This window comes from Cyprinus carpio, chromosome B24 (assembly GCF_018340385.1).
Source record: "Cyprinus carpio isolate SPL01 chromosome B24, ASM1834038v1, whole genome shotgun sequence".
Taxonomy (NCBI): domain Eukaryota; kingdom Metazoa; phylum Chordata; class Actinopteri; order Cypriniformes; family Cyprinidae; genus Cyprinus; species Cyprinus carpio.
Window position 1 is genome coordinate 1,925,923 of NC_056620.1, and position 17,660 is coordinate 1,943,582.

The window sequence follows — 17,660 nt, forward strand, 5'->3', positions numbered from 1 at the left end:
TTTTATGGACCTAGTCACTGTATTTGGCAGTCTATGGGACAGTCACAGGCCTCCAGGTTTTCATCCAAAATATCTTAAATTATGTTCAGAAGACGAACAGAGCTTTTAAGGTATTGGAACGACATGGGGGTAAGTAATTAATGACAAAATTTTCATTTTGGGGTGGAGTATCCCTTTTAAAAATGTGAAAACACAGCGGCGCTATCAAAACACTGCTCTTAATGCTTGAGAATCCTGACCAGCCAAACATAGCAACAGCTCAACCACAACACAAGATTTTGTGGTGGGGTTCTCTGACTGTTGAAACAATAGCAGATGGGGATATTATTTTTGAAAACTGATTAAAAACAGTAATTTTTAGCAATTCTGATGGCAGTGGCACAAAAACTACACACTTCACTTGTAGATAAAGTGATGTGAAATAAGTTTCATGCCATATTGTGAATCTATATGAAACCTGTCATATTTTTAAGTTTAATTGACTCCTATTTCAAGTTAATAAGTAGAGACAACTATAAGTAAAACATTTATAGATTAATTTGAAATCCAGCTCAGCCCAACACAGCAAAAGCTCAACTAATGGCAGAAGTTTGTCTTGTTTATTTTTTGTTCTGGGAGGTTTTTTGGGGGAGACTTTTTGGGAACAGTAATTTTTTTTTTGAAATTCTTTTTTTTTTGGAGCCAAAACTACACACTTCACTTGTAGATAAAGTGAGGTGAAATAAGTTTAGTGAGGTGTTGTGAGTTTAGTTGAGGTATTAGTGAGTTTTTTGATGGAGAATGGTAGTTGTTAGCTGTAGTATTTTTTTGGTTTATGTGACTCCTATTTCAAGTTAATAAGTAGAGACAACTATAAGTAAAACATTTATAGATTTATTTGAAATCCAGCCCAGCCCAACATAGCAACAGCTCAACTAATGGCAGGAGTTTTGGGCGGAGCTTTCTGTCTGTTCAGGGAGACTATTTGGGGAAACCTTTTCGAAAACAGTCATTATTTTTTTGCAATTTTGATGCCAGTGGAGCAAAAACTACACAATTCACATGTAGATAAAGTGATGTGAAATAATAAGCATACCTCTTTTATAATGTTATATCACAACACAGCTAAAAACATTAATGACAGAAGTATATGACTTTTTTAATTGTTTTGTAAGAGCTAGTGTTTGTGAGTATCAGAGGAACAGCTGGTGTGCATCACAGTTTATCAAAATAGCAACCGCTATGCACACAGAGAACAATATTATCTCAACACCTTGAGTAATGTTTTCTATTTGTTAACAGAAAGCAGAACGAGAGGCTGGAACGCGGGACCCTCCTCTTATCTTTGTGAGTGTTGCCTTATTATATGTGCAGCTGTTGCATGAAGTTGTGCTCTGTTTCACATGACTTCCATTACTGCTAATCAGCATACACTTCGCTTATCTGCCATTTTCTGTCCCTCCCTTTCTTTCTGTCTAATCCACCTCTCAAACAAGAATCCCTTCATTAGCCAAGTGCTAAATCTGAATCTACAGTGTAAACACATAGGATCCCTGTTAAAGCTTGCTTATAATCCACAGTCTGTTGATTAATCCATCTTGCGTTATGATTGGTGGAGGGATGGCGTTCCAGTAAGTCCTTACATTGCTAATGAGTGCGCATCTCTGCCGGGTCCTCCAGAGGACAGGGGTCATTTAACACCAGCTTGACTGACAGTATGAGATTATGAGTGGAATGTGCATCAAAGGGCCACTGTCCATGCGGAGTCTCCCCAGGGAAAGTGTCAAAGCTCCGCCAGGAACCAGATGACGGATTCCTCGCAAAGCTGGTGTTTTTGTCTAAAGTTCACTCAATATAGACAGTGACACTGACAATGCTTAAAGCAGTGGGAAATAGTGAAAGCGGATTGGTTGAATTGATTAACTGTCATTATGTCCACGTAGTGTGGAGTAGTGAATATCAACCTCTTTATTGACCCTAGGACTTCCTCTACTGTCTTGGGAAAGAGAAGGGAAAAAACGATGGACGAAACTGGGATTTCTGATGCAAGAACTCCCTCTGTTCTGTGGTGTGCGCTGAGCTTTGTGATTGCTTGAGGGGGGACTAATTCTGTAATTGTACATATCCTGGTTACACCGCACCCAAAGCCAATAAAAACAAGCACCATGCATGTTAGACCACACAGACTATAGACATTTCCCAATTATTCCAGTTCAGAACACCCACGTAACAAACTTATACTAAGGCAAACTGAATGGCATTAAAATAAAAATAACACATGTATTTATGTTATTTATTTATTTATTTTCATTTCTGTCTTGGTAAGACTTAGGGTTACAGACTTAAAAAAATGCTAAGTCTTGGTAAGTTTTTTGTTTTTTGTTTTTATTATTTTCTTTATTTTAGCATTTAAGTTGAAATGTTTTCCACAGACAAAATATTTTTTGCTTATAAATTTGTTTGCCTATATTTTCCTAACACCTATGAATTCATTCAATAAATAAATAAATATGCTTAAATTATTAAATCAATATGTTATTTTATGTAATTAACATGGTTATTTTATTTTATTTTATTTTATTATTTTCTGTACAGGCAATGCTGTATTTTCAGCATCGTCCCTCCAGTCTTCAGTGTCACATGATCCTTCAGAAATAATTCTAATATGCTCTTTGGTTAATCTATTTTCTTCTTCTTCTTCTTCTTCTTCTTCTTATTTTCCAAGATTATTTGATGAACAAAATATCTGAAGATTAGCATTTAATGCATACTTGGTGAATAAAAGTATCAATACCTTATTATACTATTAAAAAAAAAAACTAAAACTTTGGCAATAACAAAATAAGCCTTTTGCAATTCTTGTAACTTCTGCATGTAACGTGCAGTTTGTACATTAAATTGAGCAGTTTGTTGAGAAGTGAATTCAAAATTTGATAAAGTGATCAGATTCACAATTTTCACAAAGACAAAAAGGGAGAATGTGTCATAGAGACTAGGCTTCAATGTCAGCCTTCAAGATTTCTTTTGTGGCTAACAGACCACCTTGGCGACACCCTTGCATTGTGAAGGTGACTTTTGAGCTAGTACATTTTCTTCAGAAAAAAAAAATGCAGTTTTTCCTGCTGTGCTGTAAATAAATGTACTGAAGTATTGAGTTAAACTTTATCGGCAGCGCCTGCAGTTCCCCACCCCTGTCAGTTAAGTATGTAAAGCTCTAATGCGGGATTTTTTCTTCTCATGTCTGTTGGCTGGATGCTTTGCATGAACTGAAGCAGATTAAGAAGATACCAATGCCTGCAAGTAGAAACGCTGATATCAAACTCAGCCCGCAGGCATCATTCTAAGCTTTATTGACATTTATGACAAATATGCAAAGGGGAGGGGAAGAAAAAAGAGAGAAAGTGAAGAAAGCAGATAAAAACAGATGAGGGATGGGGCCGATATCCATCCGAAAAAGGGGGGCCCTATAGACTGCGGTTGCCAAGATAAACTTTCCTCAACAAACAGGTTCTCGGGCTGATCTTTATTAGGTTTAGGAGAAGCATGTGAGCATGAAGACAGATGCTGTTGCTGTTCTGAAGGCTTAGAGCAAAGACAGAACCAACCACATGACAATGGGATGACTTCAGCGGAGAAATGCCACTGAGGTCAGACAGAGTGTGAGAGATGTGGAAATAAGATTGCATGCATATTTGGGTTACGGCTGATTTATTAGCATGAATTTATTAAAGCATCAGGTTTCATTGCTGTGCTCTAGGCGATCCGGCAACTTCTGTACTCGTATTTGAGATTTATTCCTTGAATGTAAGGAATACAGTTACAAAAGGTAACAGGGAAGTATCGGCATCATAATAATGGTATGCATGACTCTTTATGTATTATTTACATGTTACAGCAAGGTTAATGTCCCACCAAAAAGGCATGAAAATTATTCAAGTTAATAATAATAATAATAATAATAATAATAATATAAAATGAATTTACATGTGCTAATACATTTTATTTTATTGAATTTTATTTAAAACTACTTTTTACTCCAACTCCAAAGGTTATGCATAAAAAAGGGCTTCAGTGCTTTGTGCAAATATTGTTAATTTAGTGTTATTGTGAGAGACAATGTGTGGTTAACAGATCAGAGAATCTGAGATATTTTGTGCAGTGACGGCTCTTTGTGGCTTCTCTTACCGCGGTAAGGAGTTGTATTGCCTCTGGGCTTGTGTGAAAGAGTCTCTGTCCTCTCTCTGCTTCTGCATTTGGTCCTCCACAGAAACCGAGTGCCGCCCCGTCGGTGTATAAGAACCCGTGTTGGTCTGAAATATGAAAATACATATTCCAATTACACATAAATATTATAACACCAATATGAAGCATTTTAAAACTGTGTGTTCGACAGAAAAGAAAAGTCATTCAGGCAGATTAAAAAATGATCCTTTTATGAAATACAGGCTTTTCTTTTTGTTTGTTATTGACATGTTTTGTCAGTGATTATGTATAGGAAGGTGTTACACTATATGTTTGCACTGACCGAGTTAACAAGTGCACAAAATTTAACAAGCACAGCATAATTTTACAATTCACGGTCAGGTGGGGCTTTTATAATTGTTGAGGGGTACTTGATCACAACCGATTCTTCCAACAGCACAAGGTGCGCTAATGAGAAACGTGACTACCACACCCGAACGCAATTAGCCTCGAGTGCACTTGTGCTACAAACAGCTGACTTCGCAAAAATGACAAATGCTGCATTAATGCGGTGAAGCGAACGTTTAAACGATTCATAAGATGGGGAAAACAGAAGAATTAAATGGTTTAACTGCAAACTGGAGAATCAGGCATTTTTTATCCATGTCTGATGAAGGCCAAGCAAAATCCCTTCTGAGACACATTTTAATAGCTAAAGGCCTGGTAAATTTCTTCGCTAGCAACATATTAAACCAAAAACAGAGAAAAGGAAATGCTTTTATTGCGAGCTAGAAGCAACAATGAAATAATTATTCACAGTGCGATGTTTTAATGAGATTTGGACTGAGAGGAAACTGGAGCAAGCAAAAAAATAATTAGTGCTGTGTGTTTGGTGGGTGTGTGTGTGTGTGTGTGTGTGTGTGTTTTGTGTGGTAGCTGTGTGTGTGTGTGTGTGTGTGTGTGTGTGTGTGTCTTCTGATATGCCACTAGCCACATACACACTAGTTAAATGTGGTTGTCAATCCTCTTCTGTACACACACATACAATCTCACTTTCAAATTCTGACTGTTACCTAAAAATAAATGAAATCATCAAATACCAGTAGGAAAACACAATAAACTTCCACAGTACTAATTTAATCACATTTAAATTTAATTGCTGTTCTACCCTGCATGTAGAGGCTGATAATTTAATGTTCATTTGTAATCCTTATAAAAACATGACATTTTCATGAGATCTCCAGACAGCACATGCCACTTGCTCCCATTATTTACACAGAAATTATCATTTTTTTCTCCACTCTTTTTCAGACACAGAACAAATACAACAATACAAAGTCCACCTGAACAAACACAAAAAGTGGCCTGATAGAGAGACAGACATAATTATGAAAAATTGACCACATCAATTCTGAGCAAGTAAGCATGAAACAGCTGGATGGCGAGGAGAACTTGCCGGTCCCAGACTTCCAAATCATGTATAATCGTTACGATTACCACACGGTGTGACCCGTAGCCTTTAATACCAAAGACGGGTCGGGCTTGCGGTGCACAGGGGGGTCAAACACACACACACACACACACACACACACACACACACACGCTCCATGTGCAACAATGTTTACTGCACTATATACTCGACCACTTCCAGAAACCTGCTCCAACATATGGAGTTAATTTTAGAACTGATGCACTTGACTGGGTAAGTGCAGGAAAATAAAAAAAAATAAAAAGATAAAGAAAGGACAGAAAGCAGGAAGGGAAAATAAGAGAGGGAATGGAAAATGTGTATGTTATTTGGCAAAAATGCATCATAATTAGCCAGTTATGACAACACTGAAGTGTCTGTGTCTCAAATTAAAACAAAGGAAAAGAATATAGACAGAAAATTTGAAAGTGAAGCTATAAAAAGTGAAAGCTATAGCAGTGTTGCCAAGTGCATGATTTTCTCATGAAATTGGGCAACTTTTATACTGTTGACGCAGGTTGAAGCAAAGCTCCCAAGAAAATGATTTTAACAGTCAATTTCTCCCGCAACACAACTGGTCTTGGTTTAAGTAGCATTGGGCTGGTTTTGTTATGCAGACCTGGCAACCCTGAGCTATAGACACATCATTCTTCTCATCCCTTAGAAACTTTCTGCTTGAGTGCTTGTACACCATGGAAGGTTTATCTATAGCATTTAAACCCAGAACCCTCAAGGCTCTAGTAATGACTTAGAACACTTTAAAAAATCACCTACCAACACATTTGAAACCATCCAAAATACCTTACAACAGCATAACAACACTCTGAAAACCACTAAGCAACACATTAGGAACCATCTAGAACACCCCAAAAACAGTACAATACCCAAACAACATTCAGAGCACCTTAATTATCACATAGCAACAACTTAGCAATCGCCTACCCTAGCAACTGCACAGCAACACAATAAAACACCCTAGTGTACGCTCAGCAACATTCACGCCACCACCAAGAACACCCTAACACCAGCAAAGCAATGCATTAACAACAATGAGAACACCCTAACACACCTAGTAACCGCCAAAGCAACATCCTACTCAGCAACATTCACGCCACCACCAAGAACACCCTAACACCAGCAAAGCAATGCATTAACAACAATGAGAACACCCTAACACTCACCTAGTAACCACCTAGCAACATCCTAGCAACCACCTAGGACACCCTAACAACAGCAAAGCAATGCAATAAAACTCTTAGAAGACTGTAATGATCACCTAGCAAAACCTTAGCAGCAATCCAAAACACCATAACAACAGCATAGCAACCACCTAAAAAATCCTAAAAACAGCAAGCACTAACAACAATGAATAACTCCCTCATAACTACATAGTAACCCCCTAACAACCATCTAAAACACCCTAGCAACACCATAGCAACACAGTAACAACATCCTAATAACCACTTAGAAAACCCTCAGAAACCTCCTAGAAGACCCTAGTAACTGCATAGTAACACACTAAACCACACAGAATACCATAATAACCACATAGCAACACCTTTGAAATCTCTACATGACCAAATCTAAACATGACCAAGCAACAGTTCAAAAACCTCAAAGACAAAATAAATAAATAAATAAAAAATCCATACAAAGACCCACAACACCTTAATAACAACCTAGCAACACTTTTATAATCTCCCAGAAAACCCTAACAACTGCACAGTAAAACACTTAAACACCTAGACCACCCTAACAATGACCTAGCAACACTTTAAAAACCAACTCAACCCACATTAATTGCATTTAACATAATAAAACAGCCAGAACACCCCAACAACCACCTAGAAACAATCTAGAAACCTCCCAGAAGACCTTAGCAACGTCTTAACATAATTAAATGCCCAGAACACCCTAATAACCACCTAGCAACACTTTAGTAACCTCCCAAAAGACCCTGGTTACTACAGTAGAACACTAAGGGTGTATCCAAACCAGGAAAGTCTGCTATTAACACTTGCTTAGGTCCGGACCAAATACAATGGTGATTTTTTTTTTTTTTTTTTTTTAACATTTAATTGTACACTGTCTTTGCTACACGTGTTACATACTTATTATAGTAATAACTAAATTATGCATAATTACATGCAACTAACCCTAAAACAAATCCTAACCCTTACCATATAGTAAGTAAAAATTTTTAATTAATATTACTCAGTACAAAACTGTATAATTACACTGTAACAAGGACACCTTAAAATAAAGTGTATTCACCAGTTTAGAAAAAGCTTTGAATTATCAACCTGATATTTTAATATTAAAAGTTTTTTGCAGCCTTCCAGACCTAAAACAAAATGTGAAGCATTGACTGCGTTACACTGGGATCCCGGTTCAGCTCAGTATTCAGAGCAGATACAGTCCCCACATCCCCTGTAGGTAATCTCAGTTTTATCATCTAGTTCTAAATCTGGTGAACGTGAAAGGATATATAACAGTAGGAAGGCAATCAACGTATATTTCACTGGAGGGACACTAATCTCGAGCCGCAGTGGATTTATCTACCCACTGTAGGCTCATTATCGTGTTGTGTACTTCTTTTCGCCTACATGCAGCCATTGTTCCCTGAGCTTACGGTGTGTTCCTGCAGCATTGAGAGATAACCGCGTCCGACCATTGGCTGCAGTGGATCGACTGTACAACGACATGAGTTCTCTGATTCCACACTGTGGAAATCCTGTGCGGTTCATAATCAAAGAAAAGATGCTGGTTACTCTGAATCCTGAAATCAATGGCATTCTTTCCAGTCATGAAGGCTGCCTGAATGCTTGCCAGCACCGAGGTCCTTGTAAAAGAGGAGAAAAGCACGTAAATACAGGCCTAATGAAAGCATTTGTGCGTGTGTGTGTGTGTGTGTGTGTGATCCATGCACCGACATAAAACTTCCGTCTCTTGTGTGGCCTCTGATCGTCTTAAGAAAAGATTGATTTTTATTGGCTAAGACAGGGCGGCAAGCCTCTGGAAGGAACATGCTCTTTATGACAAACATCTGGAAAAGCCCCTTTGAAAGTCATAGCGAGAAACGCTGGGCGTGATATACAAGGGAGTCATAACAAGACACGTCTAATTGTCTATTTACCGTTGGAGGTCTGTGACAGGTTCTGGCCACGGGGCGATTATCAGCGATCTGGGTTGGCAGCTCGTCGTCGCACATAAAAACCTGATGACGGGTTTCTTTCAGTCCTCGGGGGGATTGTGAACACTGAGAACACACCTTAATCACTGTCCTAATGTGCGTCTCATGCTGTCAGAACTCACGCTGGGTTTGAAGGATTATCTGAGGTGTACTTACCTATTTTTGCTCATAAATAAATGAGAGGCATTTGATGTAAAGTTGGGAGTTTTGCCACATAGCTACGTATTTAAAAGGCAATCAATCATTGTTTAATCATTGTCTGTTGCATTTAAGGGACACTTCTAAATGGTGTAATGCACAGTATTTATAATCAAAGCTATAAATAACAACCGGCAGGTTTTGAAATGCTAAAGAAACCTTCAAAACGTGCTGAGTACCTGTAGCTAGGTGGTTACAAATGCTAATTAAATAATTGCTTTTCATCGCCATAAAAAAACTGCAAAATGCAATACTGTAGTACAGTGTGGGCATCAAATGATAATAGCATACCATGAAAAAGTACTTCAAATAAAAATTCAGAATACCACAGTATTACCATGGTATTTGTGAAAGAAATCAAACAAACAAACAAAAATGTTATTCAAACAACAACAACAAAATTGTCTAACTATGGTAGACATCAAGCAAATTGTGGGAACTTGAGAAATATTATTGATAATGAACATATAGAAATTACATAAAAACTACTATGGGATTCCATAATACTTTTGTATTATATTGTTTTTTTATTATAATATAGTATTTTCATGTGTCTAAAATGTCAATTTTGAATTGTATTTTATTAAATAAAGAATGTATGTATGCATGTAATGGTAATACCAGAATTTATCATATCCAAAACGCTATGGCAATTCAATGGCACTTTATAAAAACGTTGCAATATTCATCTGATGTTGAACAAGTTTTCACTGTGACATCATATCACCTCCCAAAAAATTCTAGATGCTCTCAGAGGAGCTTTGTTTTGACAGTTTTATAACGTCATTATATCAAGCTTATGGCAGCAGGATCAACAAGACTGTTATGGCTACAAACGCCTCCCTTGCGCTCTCTTACCCTGCTTAACCATCATTCTCTCAACCTGCTGCTACGACTGACGGCTGTATATTTCTACAAGTCGACAGGACCACAGCGCTTGTGGGCCCTCTCAGACCCTAAATCAACGTCAAGCCTGTTTGTATTCGCTTTGATTGAGTGTGTGTGATTCTAATGCAATCCAGGGATAAAACACCTGGACCACCTGATTCTTTTGGATGTGAAAACTTAGTGTTACACTTCTTTTTTTCTTTCTTTTTTTTTTTTTTTTTTTAGCAGAACCGTAACCACTGTAGACATTGGGACTTGAATACTTTGTTACATCCTTAACACACACCTCTCCGCTGTAATAACCATTTATTGGTTGTGTTGGGCCAACATGCCATACAATTCACAAAACCTAAGCCGGAGCAATTTTAGCATGATTTTTCCCACCTTTATAAAGCTGGAGGGAGTTTTCCCTCACTATAAAAAATAAAAAAATAATGTGAGTGTGTTTCTGTATTTCATTGTTACATTTTGGGTTAATTGGTTTTGGAGTTAAAAAAAAAGTCATGCTTGACATCTAAACCGCAGTCTTCAGGAAATTTGCCCTTCTTATAATACCCTGAAAGACTTAAAGGCATTCCCTGGGTCCCACCTAACATGTTTTGTTATTTGAAACCAGTCCTGTTCAAACTGAGAAGCCGACCCGTCAGCCGTTAATACAGTAGACTTGAGACACTCAAGGGAGGGAGCGTACTCTATTACGGAAATGTCTCTAGTCTTTAAACAATGTAAACTATCACAAGCAATTAGGTGGCTTCTTGCTTGACTCCTCTGGTTCAGCGCTGTGCAAACAACAGGGCTTTTACTTCCTGTAATAGAAGCCCAGACAATGTGACACCATCAGGTACCAAGAGAGGTTCTGATTCATTCATACTGCAAACAGACTAGCTAAGGCTATGTCAAATAAAAGCTAGTGCATGTCTCCAAGTATAGAAGTCGTTGCTTAGGAGACCATGTGTACTGCTGAAGTGAAACACTCACTTGAGATTTACCTGCATTAAGCATATTTATTTATTTATTTATTAAATATCTGTCATTAGTAGTGATTAAAAACCCATACACAGACAGATCCGACTTATTTCTAGAGAATGGGGGTTGGGCATTTTTTAGCCAGTAAACAACCTCCTAGCAACATCTTAGCAACCTCTAGCAACAATCTATAAAAACCCACAACATCCCTACAATCAGAACAGTACACCCAAGCAACCAACCTAGCAACACCCTAGCAACCACTCAGAATACTCTTGCACCCACTAATAAAAGCCTAGCAACAACCTATTAAACACACACTACACACCCTTGCAATCACCCAGGCAACAACCTACCTAGCATCCATCCAAAATACCCTAGCAGCCACCTAGCAAACACCCACAACTTTGCATCCCAGCCTCACCAAGAACACCCTAGCAACCACATAACATCCTAGCGTACATTCAATGTAACATTCTTCAGCCACCCAGAACACACAAACAAACACCAAGCAAATTTCAGCAACAATCCAGAAACGCCTGCATAGCAACGCCCCGGCCTAGCAAACACCAAATACAGCATGTGTCAGTAGCCAGGTTTCCATTACAGATTCGTGCAAAACTTTTGCAATATTTTATAAATGTCGATTAAAAAAAAAAAAAACTATTGAGAATTGAGGCCATTTCCATTAACTAATGTTTTGCAACTGAACTTAATTTTTCCCTCTCATGATGAGTCATAGCAACGGATGTTGGTAGGTTAATGTATATCGCAGCCACCGCACTAACCATTATTTTTAATCGAAGGAGACGTATGTGTGAAAGTTTAATAAAGCAGCCCGGAGAGCCGATTCTGGGATGCTTCTGAAATGTGCCGTGGTGCAGCTGGTATAAACACAAGTATTGACTAGAGTGGCCACGATCAGCTCTTGTTGCTGTGTTGGAGCTGTAATGCAGTGTAAATACTGGCTTATACAAGCATTAATGGCAAGGAAAGTCCTTTATACTTAAGAGCGGCCACATATGAGGTGTTTCTTGGAGGTTATAGTAAATCAAAAAATTATCATGTGAATTTTACGTACGCCAGGTGACCTATAAAAACTGTTTCCATTGCGGTTTTGCGTTATATTCCTTTTTCGAATTGCCTGAAAAACCACCTCATGCAAGTTTTTTTTGCAATATATGGAAGTGTTTGTGAAACTGATGCATTTCCTTTAGCCGTATTTTCAATTTGCGCAATTGGAAGGGTATTGGAAATGCGGCTAGTGATTTTGCAATGACTAGCACCACTCACACTTCAGAAAAAAGTTCTAGATTTTTGCAGTTCCATTTGGTGCCACTAGTGGTATTACATGCTTTACCTTTTTAACGATTGCATTTTGATTATGCCTCCATCATTAATCTTTCTGTCTAAGACACAGATTTTTTTTCTCTCTCTCCACTGATCTAAGTGAAACAGAACATTAATGCATTAATTGAGTTTAACACATTCTAATCTCTGTAGAGCTATTCAAGACCTGAAAGGAAAATGGAGGCCAAATATGAGTCAGAGAAGACAGGGTCAGAAGGCTGACCTCTAATTTAGGAAATGGTTCTATTCCTTGAAGTAATTAGACTGTCATCTTTTGAAATCCCCCTCCATACCCTTAACAGGAAGTCATAGGACAGGCCGCCATGTCTGGCTCAGGCCATTACAGAGTAAAGATACACAGCTATTTGAACTTTGACCCCTTGCAGCTTCTTTCCCAGCCTCTTGAGCAGTGTATATTATTTTAACTTGCTGATAAAGATAAAATAACGGCTAGCCTCTAACCTCGGTTAATAAAATGAAGCACTGACTTTCAAGGACACAATGGTAAAACACATTCACCTCTGTGCAGACCTAACAAATACAAGCAAGTTTGGGGGCAAATAAACTGTGAGATGCACTTGTGATATGCATGCTTACAACAAATGCACTTTTTCCCACCACCTCATAGAACAAACACCATTCATGCGTTATCTGAGATCCTTGACAATATCTCATTATAATACGTCACCCTTTGCCCTGAACACTAAACACCAGGCTGACTTAAAAGCTGTGACTCATTTAAAAAAGAGTTTGCACTTGTGGGCCACATACGTCATTGACGCTGGCTCATTTAAAAAAAGTAACCATTAAATTCCAAAGAAAGAAATGACAGTACATTTATGTTGTATAATGGTTACTTTCTAAGATGAGACACCCTCAATGATGTTTCCAGCTGACAAATGTGATCTCCGTAGGATGTAGCCCGCGTAATGAGATGAGAGAGATAAAGTGTTACTTTGCAGAGGTCCATGCTGGGAAGGTTTAAGGGTCAGGGTAAGGGTGCACATGCTAAGCTGAGGTTTATCCAGTAGTCTTGCACACTCACCCTCTGTTGTTGTTGAAAGCTGTAGGATCGACGGCGGTCATCAGGTTCCTCCTCCTGCTTGGCCTGCTGGAACTCTTGCCGTAGACGTTGTATCCGGTCATGGTTGCTGGGTGCCAGTCGGTTGCTATAGAGAAGAGACAAATAATCAATCATATATCCTCATTTATGAGATCACCATTGGTCCTGACATAAACATGAGAAGAACAAAGACCAGATGGTACACTACAGATAACAGCAGTTGAATAAGGTACAGAACAGATCGTATGCTTATAAGAATACAGCTTGTTTCCTGAATCAATAGCACGAGCACCATTTGAGCCCATGTGCCCCTATCCATTTTGCTAAATTACACATATGGACACAGTCCATTACTTTTTCCACATTTGGCTTGTGCTCGCCGGCATCTTAAGAACATGAAACGGACCAAACGTTTCCGTGAAGGACTCCCCAGTGAACCATGGGCAATGATACATGTCTCTCCTACGACAGAGAGTCAAAGGCACACATCTCAGCCCCGCGCCCCCTTAGAGAACTCAGAGAGACTCATTTGCATTCCTTTCATTAAGAGCTGGGGAAAGTGACCGTCAACAGGAATCAATATGCCTCGTCCCGCTAATCAAGCCCCGCTTTTTATCTACTCCACCACACGGGCTGCTGGTGACAAACCCCTCATTATGATACAACATCCTGTCTGATAATACGCCTAATTTATACAGAGAGCGAGCGAGGGAGAACTGAGGAAGGAAATCCTCAAAAAAGGGGTGAAAAAAACTCATTGAGAACACAAAGAGGTAAAACATTAAGACTGCAAAAATATGGAATAACAGCATACGGATTGGCAATTCAGCATTCGGGTGAATAACGGAGATGTCATCTCTGTGGGGAGCTGATACAGGTGGCTAATCCTCCATTGATGCTGATAGCTTACTTAAGATGAGATGTCTGGTCTAAATGTGCTCATAATTGTAGATCGCAAGCAGGAACATCCCACTGACTGAAATGGCCACTCTGACACATTGCCAATCACCCTTCATTAAAACTGCCGCTAAATGGCCTGCCATAAAAACCAGATGGAGCCGAATGAGAATTGTATGAGTGGTGATGACTGAACATCCTTGTTCTGTTGTTCCATGCAGCCATTAGAATCAATTGTATTAGCTTTACTTCATTTAACGCCCCGTTCCTATATTCAAATGTGGTGGTGGAAGAGTTTGAAAACCATCAAATGCATTTGCAAGGCGGAGAAAAGGGAAGTGTTGTAAATTAAGTGAATCACTGAGCCGTGTGCATTTGGTGTTGGAAATACAGGCAGGTAATCTACTCGCTTTTTCAAGGACCAAATCTTATACGTGTCCATTTAAATGGTGTACTCACCATTACCAAGTATAATAATCCACTAAAACAGGCACAGGAAAGTGTTTCAAATCCATTTTTAAAGGTGAGATGATCACATAATAAGAGTTTTGATCTAAAGGTAGGATTTTTATAAATGCCATTTGATAACTTATCATAAAATGTGCAAAGTGTATCAACTTCATCCACTGACATTTACTGACATTTTAGCAAAAGTAGAAACTTAAAAAAAAAAAAAAAAAACTTCTCAAAGAATCGAATGAAGCTAAGGACGATAAATTTGGAATAAACTGCATATGAGACATGAAGTCTTTGCTGTCTTGTATATCAAATAATATCCGAATTTGTGTTATGAGATTCAATTGTAGTAATCTGTAGACTTTTTATGACCACTCTCAGCTGCAACTTCCACACAAAGCAGTCAAAAGCCTGAGAAAAATAAACAAATCACTCTGCCTTTACCAAACATCTGTAAGGGGAAATAAATTTGGCCATTAGCTCCTGTAAACGTGTGATTACACATTAGCATCGGATGGCAATGCGCCTGGTGTCTATGCTCATGGCAAGAGAAACGCTAACAAGCTTTGAGCAGTACAGAGGAAACTGGCAAACAAAGCTTTGGTAGAAAGAACAATAGACAGGATATCTGCAAATAAATACGCTCTTATCTTTTTCATGACACTATTTTTTTCATTAGGAAACCTAATTCTGATGTAAACTATCTGCAGTAGCATGTAACAGGCATGGCAGACATCAAAGATTTAGCCATATGATTGGATTACAGCTTGTTTTTCAGGAGACGGTGGACTCCAGTCTTGACATTAAACCATCATTCTACACTCCTATTAAAGCCTGTGTTGTATCTATTCCCTTCTTTATCCATTAGTTGATGAACAGGGATGGTTTCATTAGCTTAATCCTCCTGCCTAGGAACAGCCTTCCTCTGAATCCTCAGACTCCAAAACAAACAGCAGAGATTTGGTCATAAAAGCGAGACGCTGGAAAGGTTAAAGCGACCATAAGCTGAGTCACTCAGTTCGGTAACCAGCTGAGGCTTGTGATCAACCCAGTAAACAAACCAAATGACCAACCTCCAATGACGTTCCATTGTGGTTAAAGAGGTCAATTTAGAAAATGAAAAGTGAACTTTTACAACCACAGATGTGGACAAGACCACTATGAGTCATACGGAAATCAGGAAATTACAAGATTGGCAAACAATTAAAACATGGAATTGTTGTAGAGGTAGTCAAGCTATACTCATGAAATAAGTTTAAATGACATAATGCTATTAAATGAACGGGAGAACTTAAGACCACATAAGCAGCAGTTCAGTTACAATTGGTGTCTTTGGACGATCTGGATTAGCAGATCAAAATTAGCAGTTGGAACCGTAAAAGAGCATCCATGTTCGTTAAGTGCTGGCGGCCACCCATCTCGTTTACTCTCCCTATTCAGTCCTCCCTTACAAAAGAAGACAACTTTTCGGTCCATGAACACTCCAACACCACCGCACATGATTAGTCTCAGCGCATGTTTGACATCAGGTATCGTGTGGGTTATAAATACCTCCAGGCATGCATCAACATCAGCCATGGGGCTAAACAAGACCTCACAAAGACCCGCAGCAATTTGCGTCAATAAAGCGGTGACAATTAGAACAAATGCACCCATAAGGCAAACAATGGAGGTGGATGAGGAGGCGGTAGAGTATGAGGGGAGGATGATGAGGGATCGCTTTCCCCAGCCTCTTGTTTATGCATCAGATTAAAGGTCAGGCGGTATGCAACTTGAAGCCGGCTTAGAGGACAGGCCCATGTTGTTTGAGAGATAGCACACAGTCAAGCCTCTCCTCCTGGAGACGTCTTCATGTTTATTTCCGTCTCTTCTCCCTAAAGAGAGATTCACTGGGGGAAACAGTCTGACAGTAAAGCAATTAAAGGCAGAGGAAGATAAAATATCCATATGCCACAGCATTTAACAAGCCAGCAGTTTCATTCTCCCAATACAATAAGACTCATTCAATATCTGTCTGTGTGTTCTCTGACTGAAAGGTCATTTTGCGATTGTCCACACCCCGTTAGCTCGGCCTTTCCCCCTCCTTTTCTTGTTCGTTGTATTCATTTCTTGCCTACGCACACCCTTTCCTGTTCACGAATCTCTCTCAATATGCTGAATAGCACCTATTGCCTGTTTACTTTACGGCCCCAGAAAGCAATTTCTCTGAAGACAGAAGGTTATTGTTGCAGATTAAACTCTCTGAATCGAGTGTGATGCATGGGTAGCACTGACATCAGAGGCGTCTGACTAAACAGGGCTCCTCACCTGTTCTTGCTCAGAGAAAATTCGATGTGGCAGTACCGAGATTATGCCTAGTTAAAACCATAACGGAAGGAGGGAAGAAAAGAAACCAAAGAGGCAGAACCCCACTGGGAGACATCAAGTGAAGCAATCCAAGTTATTACAATGTACTTTATGGATACAGTGCTTGTTGCCTGACAGAGTGATCTGGTCTAGAAGTAGAATGTGGAATGCTATGGAAGAGATGAATGAATCTAATATTAAGTCTGATGTTGTAAATCTTTCGCTTATAAACTCTGCCGAGAAGCACCTGGGACGCTGACGTATGACCGTGCTTGTTTCTTTGTGTGTGTCTTATCTTTGGGTTGGTCATGATGCAATGGAAAATTCAATAAAAAATCATTTGCTCGCTCTCATAAAATTTCAATCCTATATGACATTCATTCTTCTGTGGGCAAATTTTCTATAAAGTAAGATAAAAGTCGGTGGGGTCTATTGTTGTTGAGACCAACAGCAGGGTGAATAAATGATGACAGAATTTGACTTACTTTCGACATGGTTTGTACATGGTTTAAGATGGTCAGTAGGTGGCCCAAGCTAGTCTAGATAGGGCAGAAGGACTAGCAGCTGGTTTTGACCTGGAAGACAACTTTGGTCAGCTTGATTTCTAATTGGCCCAAGCTGGTCATTTATTTAAAAAATAAAAATAAAATAAAAAACTGCCTGTCCCCACTTTT

The 17,660-nt window shown here is 39.0% G+C and overlaps 1 protein-coding gene across 5 annotated transcripts in view; it reads right to left on the reverse strand.

Annotated features, from left to right (window-relative positions):
- Positions 1-17,660, reverse strand: part of LOC109070279 (partitioning defective 3 homolog) — a 455,709-nt gene that overhangs the window by 6,895 nt on the left and 431,154 nt on the right. For all 5 annotated transcript variants that reach the window (XM_042751639.1, XM_042751638.1, XM_042751637.1 and 2 more), the window contains 2 exons: positions 13,270-13,393; positions 4,165-4,289 (listed from right to left, as the gene is read on the reverse strand). In XM_042751639.1, coding sequence (XP_042607573.1) covers positions 4,165-4,289; positions 13,270-13,393 — 249 coding nt within the window. The remainder of the gene's footprint in view (positions 1-4,164; positions 4,290-13,269; positions 13,394-17,660) is intronic.